A 25,433-nucleotide genomic window follows, 5' to 3' on the forward strand; every position below is an offset into this window, starting at 1 on the left:
GCATGCATTTATTGCTGCATAGAATTCTAGATAATAACTGAAGTCACACACTCTTTCTCCTACACACACACACACACACACACACACTCTCATACACACACACACAGACTTAAACACTCACCAGGCCTGAGACTTCCTCCTTGGCACGCTCTGTCTCATCCACTTGGAGTGAGGGGTCAAGTGGTAAATGAGCTGGCGGCATATCTTGTTGGTGGACTTGAGCGAGTTGGCCTCCTGCAACACACAGACACACACAATTGTCAGTTGTACTATGACACGTTTGAAGAAACACGTTATTTTTAGCAGGATGCTTTGAAAAAAATAGGAACTGTGGGTTTATAGTGTTTTGAAAAGTGACATTATTCTGATATCTTGGTGACTAATATCGATTTCTTATTCCTGCAAAAATAGATGTGCAGCTGCAACAAAGACAACCCTGTTTTTAATCCCATGTGTTATTTTTTTCTTTCTTTTGTTTCTGTCTTTCCTCCATCAGTGCATTTAGGTGGAATGGAATGACTGGGCTAAATCTAATTATTGGAACAACAGGAAAAAGACAATGTGGTAAGAGGAAGAAGAAAGGAAAGAAGAAGAAAAACAGACGAGGGCAATGTACCCGGAGAGGATTAACCATTCCTGCTGCCACTTCTACTTCTTGGCTGACGAAAGGAGCGGGGCCTGAAAAACATTCAGAGCTGCTCTCTCAGCCGCTCGGATGACTGAGCATGATGTTACAGCAGCACATCCTGATTTACAATAAGTGTTCTTGTTTGGTCTGGATGGCTCGCCGCAGTCACACCCCGTGCAGTACTGTAACTCCGTAAGCTCTCATTAATCACCGCTCTCCAAATCTGAGAGCGTCGAACTAAAACACGCACCGAATTAATCGTCTCAAACCGATGACTCACGCTGTCACAAGCGACGCCTGTTTTCCCGCTCACAATACGCCTTTGATTGTACGATTTGAATAAATATCCGCGCGGTGGAAGATGCAGGCCAGAGGAAGAAGCTGCCAGGCCTGAACGTTCAGCTCTCTGCCTCTTTTACATCCTCGTCACGTTTGACTTGCCACGGGTCGCCAACTCGTCAGGAGCACACTGCTGCCAGCTCCTCGCTTTTTTTTCTTCCTCTTTTCTTTTTTTTTTTTTAACTCCTGAGCTTTTGTTACAAGAAGAGAAAAGATGGGAGTTTCTTACAGGTGATATTTATCTGGCATGTGTTGAGAAAAGAAAAAATCGGATTGCTGTGACCTTATTTTAAAAGGCTTTTTAAAATTTTTCCTTTAAAACTCCAAGTTAACAGCTGAAGTTAACTTTTTTAGCTGCTGGGTTTCTGTCTTGCAGCCACCCTGAGCTGCTGTTTTTTTTTCTCACAGTTTGTAGATTGAAAATGGATCTGGAATTTTAAATGTGTCTGTTTTTGTATGCCGCGCTGCAAGCAAATGAGTCCACTGTCGGTTGGACAAAGTACTGTTTATTCCTCAAATAACCAGTTGTATTTTCTCACTGACTGCAGTGTTCTGACCTCAGCTTTTAAGAAAAGATCAAAACTACTGATGTTAAAACAAAATCTGAACTTTTACTGCTGCATTTAGTTTCCAATGACTTCAGCAATTCTCTTGTTTTGCCAAAGGTTTAGTTGTAGCGATGATGTTTCTGCATGTTACAGCTGATAAACTTCGAGATGCTCGCCACAGCCGAGCCACCAAACACAAAAATGACAATAACTCAGTGAATTTTACAGAAATTGAGCTGGTGGTACCTCTTAGTCATTCACACGTACTCTAAACCAGAGGTCTGCACCCTTTACTACCAAAGGAGCCATTTCTGCCCCTTGGCTCACTAATAAAACATGTCCTGAGCTTCAAAACGTGCTGCAGCTGGGATTTTCAACTGGTGGCCCACAAGCCACTCTGAGTTTGTTGATGGGGGGCTATGTTGCCCAGTGGGGATGACATTATAAAGCTTAAAATATTTAGTGAATTTCAGTGGTGGGCAGTGCTAATCCAAAAATTAGCTCCGCAACTTCAAAAGTGCTTATGCCCTAGAAAAACTAGCGGAAGCTAATTTTAAAGCGCAAGTTCAATTTGACACTTACTAGCTGGCAACAATTCATGTACAATATATGCACAACACTGCCAACTAGCGGTGTATGTACCTTGTACAGCTTAATCCTACAACCGCCGATTGCCGGGGATGTGTGAAACAGAACTTTGGCTCCGGGTGTAAAAATTAAAAAGTTGTTGAGGATTGCTAGTTCAGCTGCTTCTTTGTCTTTTTCTTTTGTTTGTTGTAAATTTTTCATTAAAGAAGCATCAGTAAAAGTAATTTTAAAACTGTTTATTGGAAAACTGAAGCGATGCATTCTGGGTACATGGCGGATTTGATTTGTGACTGAAAACGAAAGCACGGAGTACAGGAAACTATCTGCAAACTTCAAAATAAGAGCTTTGATTTTAAAGTTTTCCATGTAGTTGCTCCAGTTGACCACTAGATGTCTGTCTAACCCAGTTGGCCGAGTGCTTCGACCAATTACGTCAAGTATTGAGCTCCAGCGTTTAAACTGTATTTTTTTTAAAAAAGGCGCTCCGATCGTAAAATAAAATAAATCAATACATACTAAATTTTAGTATGGATTTCAAACATTTACTGTTTTTGCTGGGAAAGGCAGTACTAAACATTTCCTTCCTTCTACGTAAGCAGACACAAAGCATTGTGGGAAATGAGAACCATGGCCAAAAGCAACGGTCAGCAAAGATGTATACCCTTCCAGTAAGTGTGTTTATCTGGGAGGGGTGCTGTTGGATAGATCATGTGTGTCGTGATTCATTGACAGCCATAACTTCCGCTGTTCAAGATAATGATGACTGGTAGGTAATTAGTTAATAGCTGTACTGCACTTTATTTATGGAAAGCACAAATCTGCTTATGAATTATAAAAATTAGTAAGACAGCTAAAGCGCAAACGAAATATTTAGGTCCGCAACTAGTGGATTTGTGCTTTAACGGACTGGTGCCCACCACTGGTGAATTTTAATGTTTATTATTTTTACACTTTAGAACAAAAGAAAAGATTAATGTAAACAAGAACAAAACACACCAAATTTAAAAACAAAATGAAAACTCTATGCAGGCTCACCATATTTCTTTTCAGCAACTTCTCTTAAAGTTAATCCAAACAGAGATCATAGAGAAAGATTTTACTTAAAGGCTGGAAGTTGGATTATTGAAGTGACTAACAAACTACTAGCATGATCTAAACAACATGTTTCACTTCTTGTATTGGTATATTGATCACATCTTTGCAAACAAATTGACAGAAAAACGGCTAAAGCTAGCGTTTTCTTTTGGGAATATAAAAAAAGGAAAAAAAGTCATCTCATGCTAGTTTTGGTCAAAGCTCCAAAGAGTTGCATGTGGCCCCAGAGCTAAAGATTGCCATAACTGTCCACCCCTCTGGTCTGGTGTTGGAGCAAACAAGTGGACTGTCGGCTGCAGGGAAAAGTAAGAACGTGGGGCAGAGGTAACTGCAGAGGAGCAGGGCTGCAAACCTATCTGATACAAATTCATAAGATTGCCCTATATGTCTGTAAACATGCAAAATGTGTGAAGATCTCTGTTATTTACTTACAATCCTTACAAGATGACATGGGTTGCAGATCACTGCACTAAACGTTAACAGATTCTGGTAGGTACAGCAGTATTACATGAGATTGGGCACATCTGGATTTTTATCAACCTTTGACCAAAGTTACTACGTTGTCGTTTCTCAACACAAGATGATCTGTTTAAGAAGAAAGGCGAAGGGAGATGTGCATTCTCTCTAGGAATTTTAATGTGATCCTTATTTTCACCAACAGTCTATGGAAATCTGATGTTTTTCTTTCCGTCCCTCACATGTTTCCCACAATTCTTCATCAACATTTATGACAAAAATAGACTTCCTCTGGCCAACAGCCAATTGTCAAAGTCCTCAAAGTGCCCTATCAGTTTGTGCCAAAACTGCTCAGACCCAGAAGCCTTGATATTTACTGGTCAGGCCAACCAGAACCTTTTTCTTAAAGGCACAGTGTGTAGGATTTTGTCAATTCTTTTAGTCAAAAATTAAGATAATCACTAGGAATGCGTGATATAAACTATATACGGTAGAAATTATATAAATTTGTCCTATGATAGAGATCTGTAGTCTATCGGCCAACCGCGCAATTCTTTTTGATGACGTAACCGGCTGGAATCAAGAGAAAGCGGGAAGCTTGGCTGAGAGCGCAAATGAAGAGGGGAAAAAAACTTATCTGGACCTGGTTTGGGTGTGTGAAAATGAACGCCGAACTGTTTACATATTTACGTGACGGCGTGTCCTCCGGTGTATGTGTATGTATGTATGTATATATATATATGTATATATATATATATATACAGTATATATATATATATAAAGTATATATATAAAAAGTATATATATGATTTAATCAGGTAGATCTCCCTTAAATTCAGATTTTTATGGGAGACTTTAAAGTGTCCCTTAAAAAAGGAGATTTTAAGGTCTAATTTTTTAACCTATACAGTACATATTTATTCCACTCAATTAATGTGTGATTTATTTATTTTCTATTATAAGATTTATTTTGTGATATATATTGTTACCGCCACTCATCATAATGTATATCGTGAAATGAATATTTTTGCCATATCGCACATTCCTAATAATCACTAATGACAATAATAAAAAACATGTCTAATCATTGCAGACAAAGACCTTGTTTTATTATTTTTACCTTAAAAAAAGCTGTTCATATCTCTATGGTCGCGGGTCGCCACTACAGGCAGCCGCCATCTTGTCTACGAAGGCTCATGAAGGACAAACTGCGGTGGCGGCGTCAAAAACGGTTTTAGTTGTAATACTATAAATGTAATATTTGTTGTCTGTCATTGTAGCTGGGATAATTTTACTTATTAAAGCTCATAATCNGTACTATAATGTACAGAACTGCAATATATGTGTACTACTGTACTGTACTACGTTATACAGAAGGTAAAAAAAAGTGATAACTTTATTTAAATTAGGTATTAGTAAAGATTTTCTTTAAAGCATTTGGTTTTAGAATTTTTTAGAAGCAGTGCTATCCTAACTGATCGATGCCTCATCACTTGTATTGAATCCCAAAGATATTTATCTGATTTTCTATACTGGAAACTGTAGAATAATCAGCTGCCCTAATACTGGCAAAAGTTGTAATTAATTGTTTTATAATTTAGAGCAGTGATTATGTTTATAGGAAAAAAAATAGTTGATGAAACAATCATCTCCTGTTCATTAACAGCAGGGAGGTGGTATTTACCAATGCTGTAGCTACAAAAGCAGCGTGCTGAGCCACAATGTGTGTTTCTGCTGTAATGTGATTCTGCTCAGAGTTACCAGGGAAATGAGGCTCGTCTATCACTTGCGCTCTCTGTGTGACAGTTCATTTGTAGGTGTTTGGAGGGTTTATTTCCATTTTTCAGCCTAGCTGTGTCTCAGGAGAAGACAAGTCCAAACAAACCTTTATTCCCTTAGATGATGATCGGGTTAAAGGAGTCATCCTCTAATCAGAGAGTTGGTTGTTTGATTCTCCCATTGATTGTCCCATAGTATATGAATGTGATTTAAAACACTGATTAGTCTCAATAAACTGATTTGTACATCTTAGCTTTGTAGAGTATAGTAGAGTGCTGAATGAATGGTTAAATGAGGACACAGATTGTAAAGAGCTTTGAGTATCTTGGTTGGATAGAAAGGTACTATATAAGTACAGGTCATTTACCATTTACCATGACTCAGACCCCACGCTCAGTGTAACTCTAAAGTTACAGGCACTGATTGCCTGCAGTTTTGACCTGTTGCAGAGTAGGCTTGGTTCTTTACACCTCATCAGAACCTCTCCAATAATCATTTCCAAAGAAGCCCAAAAGGCACAAACCGAACTCTGTAAGAGTGGACATTTATAACTCTGCAAAATTTAGGTTCAGGTAAGAGTCAATCAGTTGTCTGTGCACAGTACTGGCACTACTTTTGCAAGACCAATTTCAGGAAATTCCACCCCAGTGCATGCTGGAAGTCAGGCACAGAAGACACCAACAAAACTAGATTGTTCACAAAAAGCACAAATGAAACCGCAAGGGTCTAAAACCAGACATCTTCACCTTGGGATCTTGTCTTTGTGACAATCTGAGACAGAGGACAGCTGTGTCAGCAGAGTCAGCTCTAACTGTTGGTATACAGGAACCAGACAGTGACCCTGTCACCACATAATCCTCAAGCACCCTCAACAAAATGTCCTGGGGAACACAATCATATCTTTTCTAGATCCATTGACTGGACATTCAAACTCATTTGTAGCAACTTTACATTAAAGATCTGGCCCACTGTTCCATGGATCTGATAGCTTAAAGTTACTGTACATTTACATGTTTCACCCTGATAATAACTAGTATTTTCTTTACAACTAGGTCTGTAAGCAACAAGTCAATTGCATGACAAATCAAAATAAAGTCAATTTTCCTTTATCTGCTTGTTTGTTTTCTTCATGTCTCCCTCACTAGCCCTGAAGCTGCTGGTAGACATCGCGGTTGGAATTATCAAAGGTTTTTGACACCTGAGAGACACCGTAGAAACTCCTTTGCGTTTGGAAGCGGGGGGTGGGGGTGGGGGGAGGACAAAGGAGGATGATTCAACCACTCAACCACTAGATGTTGCTGAAAACAACAAAACCTACACACATAGCAGCTCTGACCACTTGTTCATGATTTACTTTAAAATCAACTGAAACAGATGAAATAGTGAATATGTAACAGCTGATACACATTTCACGCTGTGCTAAAGAAGTCACTTCCTGGTCAGGAATCTGGATACTCCCACAGTTTCCTCACACAGACTAAGAAACATGCATTAATAGGTTAATAGCTGTAAATTCTGGTGCACACAACTCAAATTTTCTTACAAAAAAGGGGGAAAGAGTAAAAGGGTGCCCGGTTCTGAAGAATCATAAAAATGGGATAACCAGCACTCCAAAAAATACTGTGTTTTTAATAAGGACAGGAAACAGGACGCGTTTCGGCTACATGCTGTCGTCAACTTGTTACAGATCAGACAAACTACGAGTCTATCTAAAAAGGTAAAGAAAACACCTAAGCCAATCACAAACAGTTTGGGTAATCAATCAGCCCAAAAAAATAAGAAAAACCGCTGTGACTAACAAGCACAGAAGATGTTATGTTTTTGAATGTTTCAATAAAATCTGTCAAGTGGTTCATTAGTTATTTTGCAAACAGAGCGACAAAACTAGAAACAATTCTGCCATTGCAGCTTGAGCCTGGCCAACATGATGGCAGGGTCCTACCCTTTTCGGACACTGCAGGTCGCGGGCGAGGCTGAGCAGCAGCTCGTGGGAGATGGGGTCCACCAGGTTGAGAAAAGAGGCGTTCTTGTACAAAATGTCGTTCAGCGACGACCCCTGGAGTCCCAGATCCTGAGAGAGAGAACAGGGAGAGAGATTTAAAGAGAGTTTCGCTTTAACTCAGACACTTTATCTGTTTTAAACAGTCACGTCTGAACACAACAAGCTTCAGACGGGTTGTTTAATAAAGATAGATGGAGAATGGATTTCTAAGCTTTCTTTATTACCTCTCTTTATCTTGCCCTGCTATCGTCCTGTGAGCTGATAAGACATCAGACCTGTGAGTTAAAACCCCTCAGCAGCTGATTACAGATGAGAGTTTGGTCTCTGCCACCAATAAACATCCATTCTAACATGTTTTAAAAACACAAGAACCACTGGGAAAAGTTAAGTGAGCTGAGATTAGTTTTTTCTTTCTAATTTACTCAAATATTCCAGCTTTAATCCAGGGTGAAGGAAAATGAAAATAAATCTGATTTGCCCTTTTGCACCTCCCCCATACATTTAACAGTTCCAGCTGACTGTGACGCTCTTAAATTTAAAGACCCTGTAAAGACCAGAGTGGTTTATTTTAAACATAAAGCAGGAAGCGGGACGTATCTTAAGAGGCTTATATTTGCATCAGGCTCAGACTGTTTCTATTTGCATCCCTCTTGTAAATACCTCATACTGAGCATATGTCTTACGGTAATAATCCAGGCCTGAGAAGACGTTAAAGGAAAACAGATGAAAACATATTCAGAAGCTGAAAAATCAAAGGAAATAATTTATTTATTTTTTGAACATAAAACGGTCTTTATTGTTTTTCGTTTTATAGTTTCTACTGTATAATTTTAACAATCAAAATACTTTGATATATTTTGCACTATTTTTACCAGTTAACACAAAATGCTCATCTCAATCTGGAATAGTGTGACTTTTGTTTTTGCAAGTTTTGTTTAAAATATTTAACTTTGTTTACAAAAAGAATCGCCCAAAATTTACATTGAGATTTCTTCTAATTCTTTACACTATATTTAAGCATCATCTTCCTACATTTAGCTTTTTTGAGCTAATTTTAGGTTTTTTCAAATTTTCAGTTATTTTGCTCATTTAAGATATTAGCTTTGGTTTTATGCACTTTATATTTTAACTGTTGTTTTGCTAATATTAGCTATAAATATTGTTTATTTTCTATTTTTAGTCTTAGCTTTTGGATTGATTTCTGTTTTACTGGTTTTAGCCTTTATTTACCATTCTGTTCGTTGAAGCTTACCACTATTTTTGCTGGTTTTAGGGTGGCACAGTGGCTCGGTTGGTAGAACTGTTGCCTATTAGCAAAAAGGTTACCCAATTGAATCCCAGCTGGGGGCCTTTTTGGGTAGAGTTTACATGTTCTCTCTGTGCATGAGTGGGTTTTCTCCAGGCACTCCAGTTTCTTCCAACAGACCAAAAACATGACTTTTAGGCTAATTGATTACTCTAAATTGTCCTTAGGTGTGGGTGAATGGTTGTTTGTTTCTATGTGGCCTGGCTGTCCAGGGGGTACCCCTGCTGGATATAGGCTCCAGTGACCCTGAAAGGAAGAAGTGGGTAAAGATGATAGCTATTTCTAGCTCATGTTTTGATTATTTCAGCTTTTGTTCTTCTCAATTTAACTTCTTTTCTGTTCGTTTTAACTTTAACAATTCCGTTTCAGCTTCCTTAACAAACAGTCAGTTTGCTCTCAAACTGTGTTTTTACAGAAAATGCTAAATGTTACTTTCCTTATTCATAAAAACCAGTAAGGCCTCTGTTTCATTGCAGACCTCTTCATGGATGAAAACAAGGAAAAAAATTGTTTCACTGATTCATCCTTGGCTTGTTTTTGTTGTAGTTAAACTGTACAAAGGCTGAGGAGCTGCTGAATAAATATTGTCAGCTCTGTGTGAACTGAAAAGCTTTTCAAATACCAGGCTGGAGGCTGAAGCCATGTAAAACATTCTCTATATGTGCTGACAGCCATAACGCTTTGGGGCACAGAGACATAAAAAAAAACCTCCCATCAGCGTTTCCTCCTCCTCCAGCTTCTGAGTTGATTTATTACAGCAGAGATCTGTGGGATTCCCTAATGCTGGGCTATCCTCCACAACACCTCAAACTGAGAGGACCACATGCCTGACACAAAAGAAGATCCTTTTTTAAAGAATGTATTTTCCTTCCAATGTGTCACATCCATGCAGATTCAGCGTCAGTTTGTGGGAGATGAAAGGAAGCGTTTGTTGCAAACCCGCGAAAAGATCTGATCTGATGGATTAACTTGACTGATTCTTCACCGTGAAGGCATGAAACGTTCCGCTCTTTAACAGGATCCCCGTGTACTCGAGTGCGCCTTCAGATCCCCGCTAAAAATGTCCTCGGTAAAAGCAGCGTATCTCATCTCTCATCTGCTTCATCACAAAGGGTCTGAATGAGGAGATGATCTCAGAACAGCAGAGCAACATCCCACACGCGTTCTTCATTAAATAAAAAAAACTGCAGAACGCCACAAATCCCATCCCACAGAAACGCGCCACAGCTGTCAAACTGAGCACCATCTAACTCCGGTTTTTACTTAGTTCATTTCTTGTTTAAATTAGAAATAAAACAAACAATATTTTCTTTAGGGTTTAAGTTAATGATTGCTTTGTTGCCATGTGGAAAAGTGACATTTAAGACAGGAATGTTAAACATTTTTTAAAATGTATGTATGATAAAGTTGTGATGCTTTTATCAAGCTGCATTTATAAAACTGTAACGAACCTGATGGGTTTATGTTGTACAGCTGAGAGAAAGTCCCGCACACGTTTTTTTCCCCCAAAACATTTTAACTGCATGAATTTAAAAAGCTTGTTTTTCTAAAACCGCTGTTGTTTCTGAAAAATCACAAGGTGTTGTTTGGCGTCCTGTGGTGATACGACAACACATGGGGCCAACATCATCTTGGAGAATTTACTAATGAGCAAACAAGAAGCTTCTCAGAGGGAGAGGTGGAGTTTTAAAACAGTCGGAAACGAGACACTGAAGTTCAAAATCAGTTTTGACATTTAAGGCCTCACCCACGCAAACACATAATTAAAAATTTTTTTGTCTAAAATTATTCTCAGAGACACAACATCAAAACACTTTAGCAGCTACACCATGGGGGGCCATAATGCCAACAAAAACAGGAAACGAGGCGTGGAGCGTGCACGTAAAGCTTGCATAGTTTGTCTGTTCAGTTAGAGATTGGAGATGGGACGAATGGCTCGTTGAAGGGATTATGACCAGCTGTTTGTTCAAAAGAAACATTAAATTATGAAGAAATTACGTCATCAAGCAGAGATATATTCCTTTTCGTGGGCAGTACCATGTGTTTTCAAGCAGAACCCCACTCCCCCTTTTCCCTGAGCTTCTTGCCTGTTTGCATAGAAAAAGCAAAACAGGAGCGATTTGTCTCCGTGGTTAACAGGAAAAAATAAAGTTATTATGAGGAGTAAAACAACTAAAACTAACAATGGCTCTTGTCCGCAGCTCTATTCCTATAATTTTGGAGGTGGAGTTTTGACAATATTCTGTTTTAACCGTCTACACAAAAACTTCAAGGATTTCAAGTGTTTTTCACTCTAAACTTTAAAAAAATACATTTGAAGGCTCTTAAAACAAGCTTTATGCGGACACCTAAGTATAAAAGATTTCTGCTATTGTTTGATGCTAAAATCTCTCATACAAACAACCTTAAAGTATAATTTAATAAAAAACAATCTATTATGCTACATGTCATATGTCGATTGTTCAGAACGGCAGAGGGGCTGCAGTCAGTAAGGGGCAGGTGGGGTGCAGGTCACCAGCTCAATCCATGCAGAGACACAGGATTGTGCAAAATGCTGTCAGATCAGAACCACCAATTATACTAATGTGTATTTCTGTGTTAGAGCAACCTACCTGCAGAAACCCCAATCATGCACGAGGACAGACTGCAAACTTCACACTGAAAGACAAACCTGAGATGTGAAGCGGAGACCTTCTGGCTGTGAGACGACATTGCTATGCGCTACACATCTGTGCAGCCACAGGGCAGCACCATGAAGCAGAAACACAGATTTTTTTTTTGTTCAGGATGCTGAAAACTGACACCAACGATCCACCTGCTCCAAAATCTATTTAGTCAGCTTCCAAACATAAAATCAGACAAAAATCACATCTCTTAAGTTCCAGGTCTGTACTTGTCTATCACACAAAAATATAAGACTGAATGACATCATACTACCCTCAAATCTCTTTCAACTTTTTTATTGTATTATTTAAACTCTTTTAAGCACCACTGTGAAAAGATCCATGTAAAGCTTGCATGTTCTCCCCGTGCATGTGTGGGTTTTCTCTGGGTATTCTAATAAATGGAATAAAAAATGTGTCATATAATCACAATATTCTGATCTGATTCAGCTCGATGGGAATAAATTTGTAATCTGACTGAGAGGGGTGGTTTATGCCTGATTGATAATCTGAACGAGGTGCATGTAAACACTTATTCTGATCATGTTATTCTGGTCGTACAGAAGTGACCTGACTGTGCGCCCTGTCTCAACCTGACGTATTTCCACCTAGCTAGATGCTAATATGTTGGGGAAACAAAACTGGTTGGTTTGTAATGCAACATTTCTATTAGAAACTCTGAAAGAGCTCAAAATTATCGAATGCCTTGATGGTTGAAAGTGTAGGAAAACAGAGTTATTTCAGTGTTTATTTTAAAGCGGCAATATTTTGTGTTTCTCAAGCATACGTATATTTAAATTCTGTAGCATAATAAAAGTAACTATGTCACCTTCAGTTGTTATTAAAATGCTGTTTATATGTTTAAATAGAAAATAAACGTGACTTCTCATCATATCTGTTTCAAAACACCTTGAAATTGGCCTCTGTCTTTTTAAGAACCTCCTTCCTCTTCTGTCCCGCCCATTTCAGCATGGGGCTGGGCGGGTGTGTGTGCTCTGTGATGAGGAAGCTCAGCTTGGAGACACAGCCCAGAGGAGGAGCTGAGCCCAAACGGCGGTTCTAGTCCCAACTGGTTGTTTTTACTCTCCTGCCTGGCTGCCTCAGGACACTACAGGATTTCTCAAACATGCAGGAATGAGTCAAAGCAAGACTCTGGGCATGTTTTTGATGAGAGGATAACATTATAACATGATATAGTCCCTTTAACATTTGTTTATGTTCATCGCTGAAGTAGAACCTTTTTTTAATTTTATTTTTTTAGGGAAAGTTTACAACTCTGCGCATGTCAGTTCTGTTCTGAATAAAAGCCTGGTAAAGGTAAATGCTTGTCATGATTGGATTAATTAGTTTTGTGCCCATATAAACAACACATTTGGATTATTTAATCTGAATACATTTCAATCCGATCAAAGAATTTTACACATGTAAACATAGCTAATGACTACTGGAGGCAAGCTCTGGATGGATGGATGGATGGATGGATGGATGGATGGATGGATGGATGATACAATGAAGCTGGATGTAAAGCTGAGGGTTACATTGATGGCATTTTTTATCCAAAAAACAAGACCACAAATAGTACTTTGCTATTTCCCCAACAAATAATAAATTATTTCAATTTTGTGTGTTGGTGCAACTGATTTTGTTTGTTTTTCTCGCATCAATTTGAATAACAAATGCTGCGTATCAATGCTTATTGTTTTGTGAAGTGACAGAATTTTGTGCATAATTGAGAAAAAAAACAGGGTTGTTTTTAGCTGGTTTTGTTACCTAATTAACAAAACATTTATTTAAAAAAAACACAGTCATAAGTTGAAATACATTTCAAACCACCTTCTTCTCAAGTGCTGATGTTTGCTGTACAACAATATAACAACATGTCCAGAGCTTTACTGCTACGAGGACTCACGGAGTCTTTGTTTACTAATCAGAATATCCCAAACTAATTAACTTAATGGCCCAGAAGCCTGATCTGTGATGGAGATGCTGCACAGGGGCTGGTGTTATTGGTTCCTGTTTATAATGACTTCCTCTATGTAGAAAAAAAAAGTTCCTGCATCTGTCATCTCAAGGTGATTATCTCCACATTCATCCATCCCTGAGAGGAAAGCAGCCTTTACTGCTGAGCTGCAACAGGAGATCTACAGCCAGCTCTTTTTTTCCCTCTCCCCCTTCTCCTTCCCATCCTGAAGTATTATTAGTCAGACACTTGGCTTCAGCCCAAACAACGTAGCAGTCCTCTGGCTTCACCCCACTGAGCGATGGAGAGAGCAACAGCGGTGCTTCGTGAGCAATTTAAACACTGAATTATGGAGAAATCTATAGTTATGAAGCAGATCTGTGATTGCATCTGAGATGTGTGACAGCTTTAGCAAACGTGGAGTAAAATGGAGATAAAATAATCTTTGATTTATTTGAAAGATTTGTTCTCAGTTTAATTAATTTTTTTAAAACTTTCCTTCTGCATCTGATTTTTGTGTTGCCATCTGCGCAAATCTGTATTATCAACATTTATTTACTTTTAATGACATGGAATACATCTTAACTTGATTAATGCACATACTTGAAACACTCTTACACTAAAAACATTTTTTTAAATTTTGTTTATTTTGCTATTTTAGGTCAATCCTCTCAAAGTAAGAATGTCACCATATTCAGTAGAAGATGAAACAAGACAGAAAAACCTGTTTTTTTTAGCTTTATGAAAAAAGGGTTTACATAATGTGCAACTGGGACAGATTAGATATTTTTTAATAACACATTAAAGCATCAGTTTGGATTAAGAGCTGCATTTTGCTATGATTGGGATAGTTCTACACGTTTCAGCATCAGAAACATAAAAAAACCCTGAATATTTTTATTTTTATCATTTTATCTCCTGCACAGCTTTGGTACACAATGATCAGTTTTGACTCGAGTGCTTTTTTATATGATCTGGTTAGGTTATTTTTCAGCTCCATTTAAGGTCTTTCAGCTGGAGTCACACAGTCATGTACAAAGTTTAAAGGAGTAAAAGTTTAAAAGACTAACTTTTTTGTCAAAAAAAGACTTTAACTTTTTAGAAAATAACACTCTGACACTAATAGAGCCTGATTGTTAACTTAATAAAAGGTTATTTGTGTCAAATGTTTAATAAAGATGTGTCAAAATCTGTTCCTTTATCTCTAATTTTACAATAGCTTCAAACTGGAGCACTTCTTGTTTCAACAGAAGCATTTAACAGTTAAACTAACTTCACTTTGTTAAACCTTCTATAGCACGCCCTAAATAATAATAAACAAAGTAAAAAAACAGAGATTTTCCTACCTTCCTGAGCAGTTTGAGCACTTCTCCAGCCTGCTCCATCCTCTGCTCCCGCAGCAGCCTCTGGATCTCGCGGACCCACGCCACCCTCCTGACGTACGGGCTCGGGCTGGTTTTGCGCAGCATCCCGGGCAGCTTGTCGGATCGGAGCATCAGGGAGGTGAACAAGAAGTCTCCGCCGCTCCTGCCGCCACTTTTCTCGCCCTCCGCGCTCAGCTCCTGCCTCTGGCGCCTTCTTTTTGTCAATTTGCTCTCAAGATCCAGACTTCTCTGTCTTGTTAACTTCGAGCCCATGGTGGCTGTGGTGGTGGTGATGATGATGATGATGCTCCCTCCTCCTGAGAGGACCTGTCGGTACGAGGAGTAGAAGAAGAAGCAGCAGAAGTGCGCGGGGGTTTGACACCACGCAGCCCAACCATCACACCGAAGCTGCACCCAGATGTGGCGACACGCAGAGGAAAACGAGTGTTTGTTTTGTTGTGGAAGTTTTCAAAGATGCAACAGCGTGACAATGTGCCTGCAGGCTGTCTGGGTGACGTGCTCCCACCCCCCGCCCGCGTCCGTCCATGCACACTGCCTGTCTGAGCACTCTGGCATCCTTTGGCTCCACTCAGAGCCGGAGCTCCTCTCAGCCAATCAGAGCCGGATTTGCTGCTCGGCTTTGGGGGGCGACTGTCATGCAGCAGACTGTTGACTGTTACATTAATTTCCCCTCCTGATCCTATAAACACACCAAAAACAGCCATACTTAGAGGTTAGATGGATGGATAGATAGTATTAAAAAAAGTGTACACTCTAAAAATGAAATGTTGGATTTACTTAACCATGTTATGTTACCTGGTTCCACTTAACTGAGTTGAGTAAACTCAAAGCAACATGCTCATGTTCTTTGGCTAAAAAACTGGTATATTGCTTTGAATTTACTCAACTCAGTTAAGTGGAACCAGGTAACATAACATGGTTAAGTAAATCCAACATTTCATTTTTTACAGTGTACATGTGCTCTAGTTTGGAATTGAGAAAGTTGAATTGAAACATACTGTTTATGGTAAAAACAGTAAAATAAAATGTTAAAAAATGTCACTAACACATTTTCATTATTTATCTTACATTCTGAGTGTAAAATCCCACTTAAACATTTTCCACTAGCATTTAATTTTAACTCACTTTTCTTAGGTTTTGCCAATTTTTACCATGTTAAATTTAAATGTTGAATAATATGTTAAAAATAAAGAAATAAAATAAGTGTTGTGGTTGAAGTTTATATTTAAAGGAACAGTGTGTAGGATTTTGTCAATTCTTGTAGCCGAAATTGAGATGATCACTAATGACAATAATAAAAAACATGTCTAATCATTGCAGACAAAGACCTTGTTTTATTATTTTTACCTTATAAAAAGCTGTTTATATCTCCATGGTCGCGGGTCGCCACTACAGGCAGCCGCCATCTTGTCTACGAAGGCTCATGAAGGACAAACTGCGGTGGCGGCGTCAAAAACGGTTTTAGTTGTAATACTATAAATGTAATATTTGTTGTCTGTCATTGTAGCTGGGATAATTTTACTTATTAAAGCTCATAATCTTACCACTTGAAACATCACTAGCCCTGAAGCTGCTGGTAGACATCGCGGTTGGAATTATCAAAGGTTTTTGACACCTGAGAGACACCGTAGCAACTCCTTTGCGTTTGGAAGCGGGGGGTGGGGGTGGGGGGAGGACCAGGGAGGATGATCCAACCACTAGATGTTGCTGAAAACAACAAATCCTGCACACTGTGCCTTTAAGTAGGCTATTTCAGAATGGAATGTGGCCGCTATGAAAGGGGCGGGGCCAGGTCAGTGTCAGACGCACACCATATTTGGAAACGACACCATTGTACTCCAGAAATAAAGGGGACACTGTGACAATGAACACTTACTAATATCTTACAGAAGCAAGTGAACTTTTTTTTCGTGTGTTTTTCATTTTGAAAACATATATTGGAAAACAAAAAATGGATATTTATCCTATTTTTATTTTATACTCCCAAAATGGAAATGCTTAGCTAAAATGTGTTTATTTATCCCATCATCAGACCATTTAAGGTGGAGATATATATTTTGAATGAGCTAGAATAACTATTTTATTTTTTTAAATAGTCTGCGGGTATTTAGGAATGCAGTTAGCGTTTATGCATACATTTACAGGCAACGCCTGTGGGCAGACTAGTTCGAGATGATAGAAAGGGAAAGATGATGAACCATCATCTGGTCTGATGAGTACAGACTCACTGAACACTAGTGGCCTCCACAGTCACCAGATCTTCTGTCAAGCTTGTTTATGTGGTGGGGCAGAGATTCACATTATGGATCTGCAGCATCTGTGTGACGCTATCATGATATATTAGATCAAAACCTTTGGGAACTGTTTCCAAAAAACTTGTTGAATCTATGCCATGAAGAAAAAGGGAGTCAAATCAAATGCTAACAAAGAATAAACAGCCTCACCAACTATTAAAGTTTTTCTTTAATCAGTCTATTACAACTGATGTTGTTAATTATCTACCATGTGCTGCCTGAGGGCTCAAGGATTGTGGTCATTAAATGTATTAAAAAATTCCGTCAGATTTGTTTGTTTTGGAGTTTTGCCCCTTTTTAATCTATTATTTTAGATCAAAGATTTGTATTTTTTGTAACCTATCCTGATAAATATCCTTAGATGTAATAAATAAGTTATAAATGCAGAGTGCTAACCTCTGAGATTCCTACATTTCCTGAGTAATGATTTGTCTCATTACATCAGGACATGAAAGGAAATCCAGTTCCAAAAGGTAACCTGACTTGTTATGTGCTTCAGGCACATTTTGTTTTATCTTTGCTTTTTTCTAGAGTGTTTTTGTTTATTGTTGGGTTTTTCTTATTCAGGTATTTTTTTTAGAGGAAGTGTTGTATATTTAGAATTGGTTACTTTTTTCTAGTTAAAACGTATATTATGTAGAAGTTCTGATTGGTTAGCTGCCCTGCCTGCCTATAAATAGGACTGGTCTGTAGCACTTTTTTTTTGCTTCTCCTTCTTCCTCTGGTCTCCTTCAGTTGGTGCTGATTGCACCCAACTGGTTGCAGGTGAGACTGGCTGCAGGCTTGGCCCTCTGCCTCAGCCTGCCATGAGTTTTTGACTTTTTTTTTTTTTTTGTAGCTTTGGCCTGGTGGGACCAGCCATTTTTTCGTGAGTATGTCTTTCTTATCATTTTATGATGGTCTTTTTTGTTAGTTTAGTTTGTTGTGGTTGTGGCTTCGACGGCCCTGTGTAGATTTATCCCACTGCCACACCTTTTTGTTTTATTTGGCTGGCTCACCAGGTCCATCTTTTGTTTGAACTTTGAGTTTTGACTTTTGGATTAGTAATTTATTTTGGGAAGACAATGGTCCTTAAAATTTCCCTCTCTCTTTTTTGCAGGTAAGTTTTTTTTGTACCTTTTTCTCTCCTCAGCTAGGTTTTTTTTGGAGGACCAGGCAGAATAATTAATAAAAACGTTTTGTTCCTGAGTTCTATCTTCGTGTCCCTCTTAAATGTGTTGTGACCCCTTCTGTGTTTCAAGGGGCCGTAACGCTTGTTTATTACAAAGCACCCAGGTCAATGATCTAACAGCCGTATTTAAAAAGAGCACAGTCATCTAAAGGAAAGATGACTTTAACTTTCACAACCCCACACCACTGTGAGTTGTGTACATATTAACAGAGAGTTGGAAGCTTGCAGCCTTCTTACATCACCGCACAAAGGCAGCTTGTGTTAGAAGTCACACCTCCTGGTCCAAAGTGAACTCTGTGCAGGATCTAACTTCTAACATAAAAAACTCTCAACAACTGAGATCCAGCTTATGTTAAAGATCTTACTGCTCTTTTATTCAGACTGCAGGTTTACTGGGAGGCAGAGCTTATGTGAGGCAGATACTCTTGAGACCAGGCTTTCAAGTGATCTTAGAAAACACAAAGATGATCAGGACTTAAATATTTAACAGAAAGTCTGGTGATTGTAGCTGAGAGTCATTCACAACACATACTTGAAGTGCTATATTGTGCACAATTTTTGTTTAAACCTTGGAACACCTTTGGAATCAACCCTGTTTGTCTGTTAGCAAAATATCTTATGGCTGAGCAGATGTTAAAAAAACATTTTGAGAAAAAATGTTGGATATGCATCTACAAGTGATTAACTTTTGGAGTTGGTGAAATTCAAGATGGCTGCCACAGCTAACACTATTAGCCAACACAAAAAAATAGATAAATCCCAGCCAGTTTTACAGATGTTCAGCTATAATTTGATTTGATAGTTAAGTCATTCACTGCACATTTTCTGTGCATGACATCTTTTGATAGCGCATGTAATTTTATTTTTAACATCTTAATTTGAAATGCTTCCTGCAGATCAAGGAACAGAAAGAAGAGCATTAAATAATTCTCCATGTGCCATTTTGTCTCCAAACAGATACAAAGAACTTTGTTGCTGTTTTGCCGGGAGGTTTTTTTTCCCCTCAAGGAGCTTGTCTGATTCACACTGTCACTACAGGTGCTGGTCATAAAATTAGAATATCATGAAAAAGTAGATTTATTTCAGTAATTCCATTTAAAAAGTGAAACTTGTATATTATATTCATACATTACATACAAACTCATATATTTCAAATATTTATTTCATTTAATTTTGATGATTACAAATGACAACAAATGAAAATCTCAAATTCAGCATATCAGAAAATTAGAAGATTACTGAAGACCAATAAAAACAAAGGATTTATAGAAATGTTGGCCAACTGAAAAGTATGAGCATGTACAGCACTCAGTATTTAGTTGGGGCTCCTTTGGCCTGTATTACTGCAGCAATGCGGCGTGGCATGGAGTCGATCAGTCTGTGGCACTGCTCAGGTGTTATGATAGCCCAGGTTGCTCTAATAGTGGCTTTTAGCTCTTCTGAATTGTTGGGTCTGGTGTATTGCATCTTCTTCTTCACAATACCCCATAGATTTTCTATGGGGTTAAGGTCAGGAGAGTTTGCTGGCCAATTAAGAACAGGGATACCATGGTCCTTCAACCAGGTACTGGTAGCTTTGGCACTGTGTGCAGGTGCCAAGTCCTGTTGGAAAATGAAATCTGCATCTCCAAAAAGTTGGTCAGCAGCAGGAAGCATGAAGTGCTCTAAAACTTCCTGGTATGTGGCTGCGTTGACCCTGGACCTCAGAAAACACAATGGACCAACACCAGCAGATGACATGGCACCCCAAACCATCACTGACTGTGGAAACTTTACACTGGACTTCAAGCAACGTGGATGAAGTGCCTCTCTTCTTTTCCTCCAGACTCTGGGACCTTGATTTCCAAAGGAAATGCAAAATTTACTTTCATCAGAGAACATGACTTTGGACCACTCACCAGCAGTCCAGTCCTGTTTCTCTGTAGCCCAGGCAAGACGCTTCTGACGCTGTCTGTGGTTCAAGAGTGGCTTGACACAAGGAATGCGACAGCAGAAACCAATGTCTTTCATACGTCTGTGTGTGGTGGTTCTTGAAGCACTCACTCCAGCTGCAGTCCACTCTTTGTGAATCTCCCCCACATTTTTGAATGGGTTTTGTTTCACAATCCTCTCCAGGGTGCGGTTATCTCTCTTGCTTGTACATTTTTTTTCGACCACATCTTTTCCTTCCCTTCGCCTCTCTATTAATGTGCTTGGACACAGAGCTCTGTGAACAGCCAGCCTCTTTAGCGATGACCTTTTGTGTCTTGCCCTCCTTGTGCAAGGTGTCGATGGTCGTCTTTTGGACAACTGTCAAGTCAGCAGTCTTCCCCATGATTGTGTAGCCTATAGAACTAGACTGAAAGACCATTTAAAGGCCTTTGCAGGTGGTTTGAGTTAATTAGCTGATTAGAGTGTGGTACCAGGTGCCATCCATTTTGAACCTTTTCACAAGATTCTAATTTTCTGATATGCTGAATTTGAGATTTTCATTTGTCATTTGTAATCATCAAAATTAAACGAAATAAACATTTGAAATATATCAGTTTGTATGTAATGTATGAATATAATATACAAGTTTCACTTTTTAAATGGAATTACTGAAATAAATCTACTTTTTCATGATATTCTAATTTTATGACCAGCACCTGTACATACATTATGAGACACTTACAGTCAATAAAATTTTAAAGAAATAATGAAACGAATCGATAAAACATATTTTCCCCTTCAGCTTCTCTATGAAACACTGTCAAACCTGAAGACAGAGTCCCACATGTCCCCTGCTGTGTCTCCACACACCTGTCTGTGGCTCAGGAGCTGATTTCCTCCACAGCCTCCTGATTGCTTCTGCACCTCCACAGCACAGATGGAGGTGTCAAGCTGTTGTGATTTCTTTGTATACAGGAACCAGTCGCCTTAATAAGAGAGGATGAGGAGGGAAGGGAGGATAAGACACCAGGACGTATATGAAAATGTGTCTTTGCCAGCTGCACGAGCAGTTTTTTTTTATTTTTTTTTGCTGCTAACGTGCAGTGACTCCTTTAGCAGATGGAGTTCACTGAACTAACAGAACGATCACATCTAGACGTGGCTGAAATACTCAGAAAATGTCCTGCTAGGAATTAAATGAAGTCAAGTTGAGCTTGTTTGTAAATTAAATCAGTGAGTGTTAAATCATTCCTAAGAAGTCTGATAGATGTCAGTGATTCTTCCACTTGTTTTGCTTTAATGTTTAGTTTTAGCACAAGATCATAGAAGTGAACAATGCACTAAAGAGAATACAGGGTGTGTCAAAAAAAGGAAACCCAACTTAACATCGTCACTGTGGCAAAACTATACAGTTTCACCTAAAAAGTAGACAACAGCTTTCTGGTGATACTTCATTCATGAATTTCCAGTTACGCACGACTGAGCAGCGTTGTGTTGAAATTTGCATCACTTTTTGGAGGTGGCTCACTCTGATATGCAACAAAATTAGCACAGACTCGTATCTTTTTCTTAGAAATGTTACTCCTTTTGTGCATTCAGGACATTTTCAAAATGTGTTTCTCTTTCTTCACCATCCAATGCCTTCCACATGTCCCCCTCCCCGCTCAACATACAGTTGGCATCGACGTCTCATGTCGTTCACGACTCGAGGAATGGTGCCTGGATTCTGTCGCAACACTTCAACCTCATGCTCAATTCTCTGTTGCAAGTCCTGCAGGTTGCGTGGAGGAGTTACAAATACTTTGTCTTTCACATACCCCCAGAGAAAGAAGATAAAAAAGATATGAGTCAGTGTTAACTTTGTTGCACCTCCAAAAAGGGACTCAAATTTCAATACAATGCTGCTCAGTCGAGCGTAACTGGAAATTACTGAATTAAGTATCATCAGAAAGCATTTGTTGTCTACTTTTAGGTGAAACATGCTTCCTGCTGTAAATGTTTTGCCACGGTGACAATGTTAAGTTGGGTTTCCTGTTTTTTTTTTGATACACCCTATATATCAATAAAACCCTGGGTTTCAACTTTTAATTACTAAACTTCCACGCTAACACAAACTCAGTTTGGAGTTTTGAACCTGAAGTTGGTAAAATGTGCTGTTAGGTTCTTTTAAAAACTTAACAAGTTGAACATTTTGTCAAGATCTGTGTATTTTGATTACTTTTAGATGGTTTTGGAGGTTTTTCTTTTTATTTTTGGTTTATGAATAAGCCTAGGGCCATCAGTTTTGAATCTTTTATTTACTGAACTTCTTTTATCCAGGTCTGTTTCTTTGATCTTATTTGTTTTTTATATTAGTGATTTAGTTTGATTCCCTCCGTCTAGTTCCCCCTCCTCAGGTATTCTGTTTTTGGGGTCATCTCTTAGGTCGTATTCAGACCTGATAATTTGGTCCGCTTTAAACGAACCAGAGTTCGTTTCCAGCGTTGGTCCAGACCTTTTGTGCTGGTGTGAATACACTCATGCAAACTCTGGTGCGGGTCAAACAATCGGACCGAGACCTGCTTTTTGAGGTGGTCTCGGTCCGCTTCCAAACAAACTCTGGTGCGGTTCACTTTAGTTCGCTTCTGGTGTGAATACAGACCGGACTCTAACTGAATCAGCTGAATTAAACATGCGCCTTTTTGGACTTCACAGGCCACCGTTGCTGAGCTAAATAAACTGAAATCATACCTTTTTCGTCGTCTCCTGTTAGCAGCTCTGCTGCCAGCATGTTGTGGGTCAGAACACGCAGCGCACCTCGTCTCCTTTGGGTTGCGGGACACATTTACTGACGCCGCTCCAAAATTAGAATATCTTCACGGAACCACCATTAAATTAGCTGCTTCTGACATTTTAAATGCTATTGCAGTTGTACTATCAGYAAAAATGTGCGTATCAGAACCGCAACATGCAGGACTTCCTTGTTTTCTTCTGGGTCTGTGGCTCAGTCCCGCCCCGTCCTTTTTTTTTGTCCAGTGGGAGCAATAATCGTCAGCCTCATGGCTTTGTTTACAAGTTATAGTTCGTTTGCAAAAAAGCACAATGTGAATGCAAACYGCACCAAACGAAAAAAAAAGGTCCATTTTTGGTCCGGACCAAACAATTGGACCAAAGGACTTTCCTGGTCTGAATACACCCTTAGAGGGAGGGGTACTGTCAGCACCTGCTAAATTTTGTTACTTGGTGATGTTTTTTTGAGTTTATTATTGGATTTATTTTCCTTGTGGTTTTAATTTTCTGGGGTTTGATATCTTTGTGTAGTACTGTTGTTTGTTAGCCTGGTAAGAACCAGCCTTTTGTCCTACGCTTTGCTTCATATAGAGGGTCTGGAACCTCAATTATTAAAAAAATACTTCTTGCTGGAAGCGTGGACTCTGTTTAAATTTAAAACAATTGGATCTGATTTACTCATTTGCTAATGTTTGGCTTGGGACGTATGTTGTGCGCCAGCTCGACCGTGAAGGAGGCTAAGCTAAGCAGCCAACCGGAAAATGCGTGTGCTGTGAACAACCATCCCCTTCTGGGAAGAGAGAAGTACCAAGCCAAACAAGATGGCTGTAAATGAGTGCTACAGGCTTTGTGAGACAAAGTCAATTTAATTTGGAAGCCTTGTCAACACAAACTGAATGGCTTCATTCACTTCCTCCGCTGCCATTGCTAAACTACAGGCAGACTAAAACAGAGCAGAAAATCATTGTCGTCATTTATAACGCCGCGTCCTGTTCGGTGATTGGCCTGGTTGAAATTCTACAGAAGAAATCCTTGTCTATGAGAGAAATCCCAGATGAAGCAGAGAAGGGAAACTAGAATTGAGCAGAACTGCGTAGGAAGACGAGAGCCAGGCCAGTTGTTTGTACCTGGTCAGTTTACGTCTGGAACATCAGTTTAGTTTCTCTAAGTTTAGATCCTGATAAGTTTTGTGTTCTCTCCCAGGTTTTCATGCACTTTCTGTTACCAGTTCAGCTTTCCTCTTCCTCCTGTCCTTCCTGCCTCAACCTGAGCAAACTCACACTTGAGCCGTGCCTCAATGAGCGCACCTGTTTCCTTGATTGTCTTTTCTCACATACCTGCTCAGTGTTTGAAAGTCAGTGAAGCATTATGTGTCTCACATGCCTGATTTGGTTGCATAGTATGCGTTTGTCCTCACAACTTGTCCTTTTTGTCTGCCACGTCAGCTTTTGTAGTTTATTGAGCTTTAGGTGTCAAGTCTGCATTCCTAATTTGTGATACATTCATTCAGCAGAAGTATTTTTGCTGATTGTGCATTTTATAAAGCCTCCCCAAGATTTTTCAGGCTACTGGTTTTGAACCAGAATACTTTTTATTTGGTTATCTTTCCTTTTTTCCTGACATCATCTAACAGGTGGAAGGAACATCACGTGAAGTGTAAGTACAAAGTTTAAACTAAAGAGACCAGTGGTTAAGGCTTTATCTGATGAGAAATCTTTATTGCTGTAAAGTTAGTGTGTATCCCTGTTTCTATGAACCGAGCTGCTTATTTATCAGGAATTTCTTGTCCGAAGTTGCACTCCTTCACACTGTATCTTTACAGGTTTGTTTTTTTCCCCCTCTACCTTTAAAATAAAGGCAATTCCCTGTGGTGCAAGTCAGCTAAAGCATCACTGGTGATAACGTTTTAACTGATAAGAGTCGTTTCAGTCATGCCGCAGATATCAGACAGCGACATGATTCCCAAGTACAAATGACTTGTTTTTGGAAACTGAATGATCATCTTTTGTTTCATATTGTTCTATTTGCATTTTTTTTTCGTACCGCCACTGATGACACAAGCTTTACTGTGGGCTGGGTTAATGTTTATTGACTGCCTGATAAAATTCCATCACCTATAAAAACTGCAGCAGACTCCAGCAAACAGCCTGCTGCTGCTCAGGGCCCGAGGGAAAACAAGGTAAGACAGAAAACCTCTTTTTTAAAATATGACATTGTTTTAAACTCAAAACAAAAGGAGTTGAATATGAGCTTCCAAATCATTTCATCTATTTTATTTAGTCGCTTCTCCTTTCCAAGAATTCTTGAAAACCTTAATTTTTCTATTTTATTATTGAAAGGATTTAAAAAATTCGACCCTCCTGCTGCCCGTGGGTCAAAAATGATCCACGAGACCTCATTCATGGATCATTTTGATGCAAGGAGAAATGAGCTGTATCCTGTAGCAGCTGCTCAGCTGTATCAGCTCACATTACATCATCACTGCTTTGATCAATCCTGTGATCAAAGCAGTCGGTGTTAACTTGAAACACTCTACGTG

The 25,433-nt window shown here is 39.1% G+C and overlaps 2 protein-coding genes across 2 annotated transcripts in view; one reads left to right on the plus strand and one right to left on the minus strand.

The window, feature by feature from the left end:
* Positions 1-15,255, minus strand: part of lrrc75bb (leucine rich repeat containing 75Bb) — a 44,535-nt gene extending 29,280 nt beyond the window's left edge. Inside the window, exons 1-3 of the mRNA XM_014003773.1 lie at positions 14,711-15,255; positions 7,376-7,504; positions 122-234 (exon numbers count right to left, since the gene is read on the minus strand). Coding sequence (XP_013859227.1) covers positions 122-234; positions 7,376-7,504; positions 14,711-15,001 — 533 coding nt within the window. The 5' untranslated portion in view covers positions 15,002-15,255. The remainder of the gene's footprint in view (positions 1-121; positions 235-7,375; positions 7,505-14,710) is intronic.
* Positions 15,256-17,727: 2,472 nt separating this feature from the next.
* ggt1b (gamma-glutamyltransferase 1b) overlaps positions 17,728-25,433 on the plus strand; it is a 20,590-nt gene continuing 12,884 nt past the window's right edge. Inside the window, exons 1-2 of the mRNA XM_014003774.1 lie at positions 17,728-18,142; positions 24,956-25,073. The gene's annotated coding sequence lies outside the window, so the exon portion shown is untranslated. The remainder of the gene's footprint in view (positions 18,143-24,955; positions 25,074-25,433) is intronic.

Source organism: Austrofundulus limnaeus, unplaced genomic scaffold, assembly GCF_001266775.1.
Source record: "Austrofundulus limnaeus strain Quisiro unplaced genomic scaffold, Austrofundulus_limnaeus-1.0 Scaffold20, whole genome shotgun sequence".
NCBI classification, from domain to species: domain Eukaryota; kingdom Metazoa; phylum Chordata; class Actinopteri; order Cyprinodontiformes; family Rivulidae; genus Austrofundulus; species Austrofundulus limnaeus.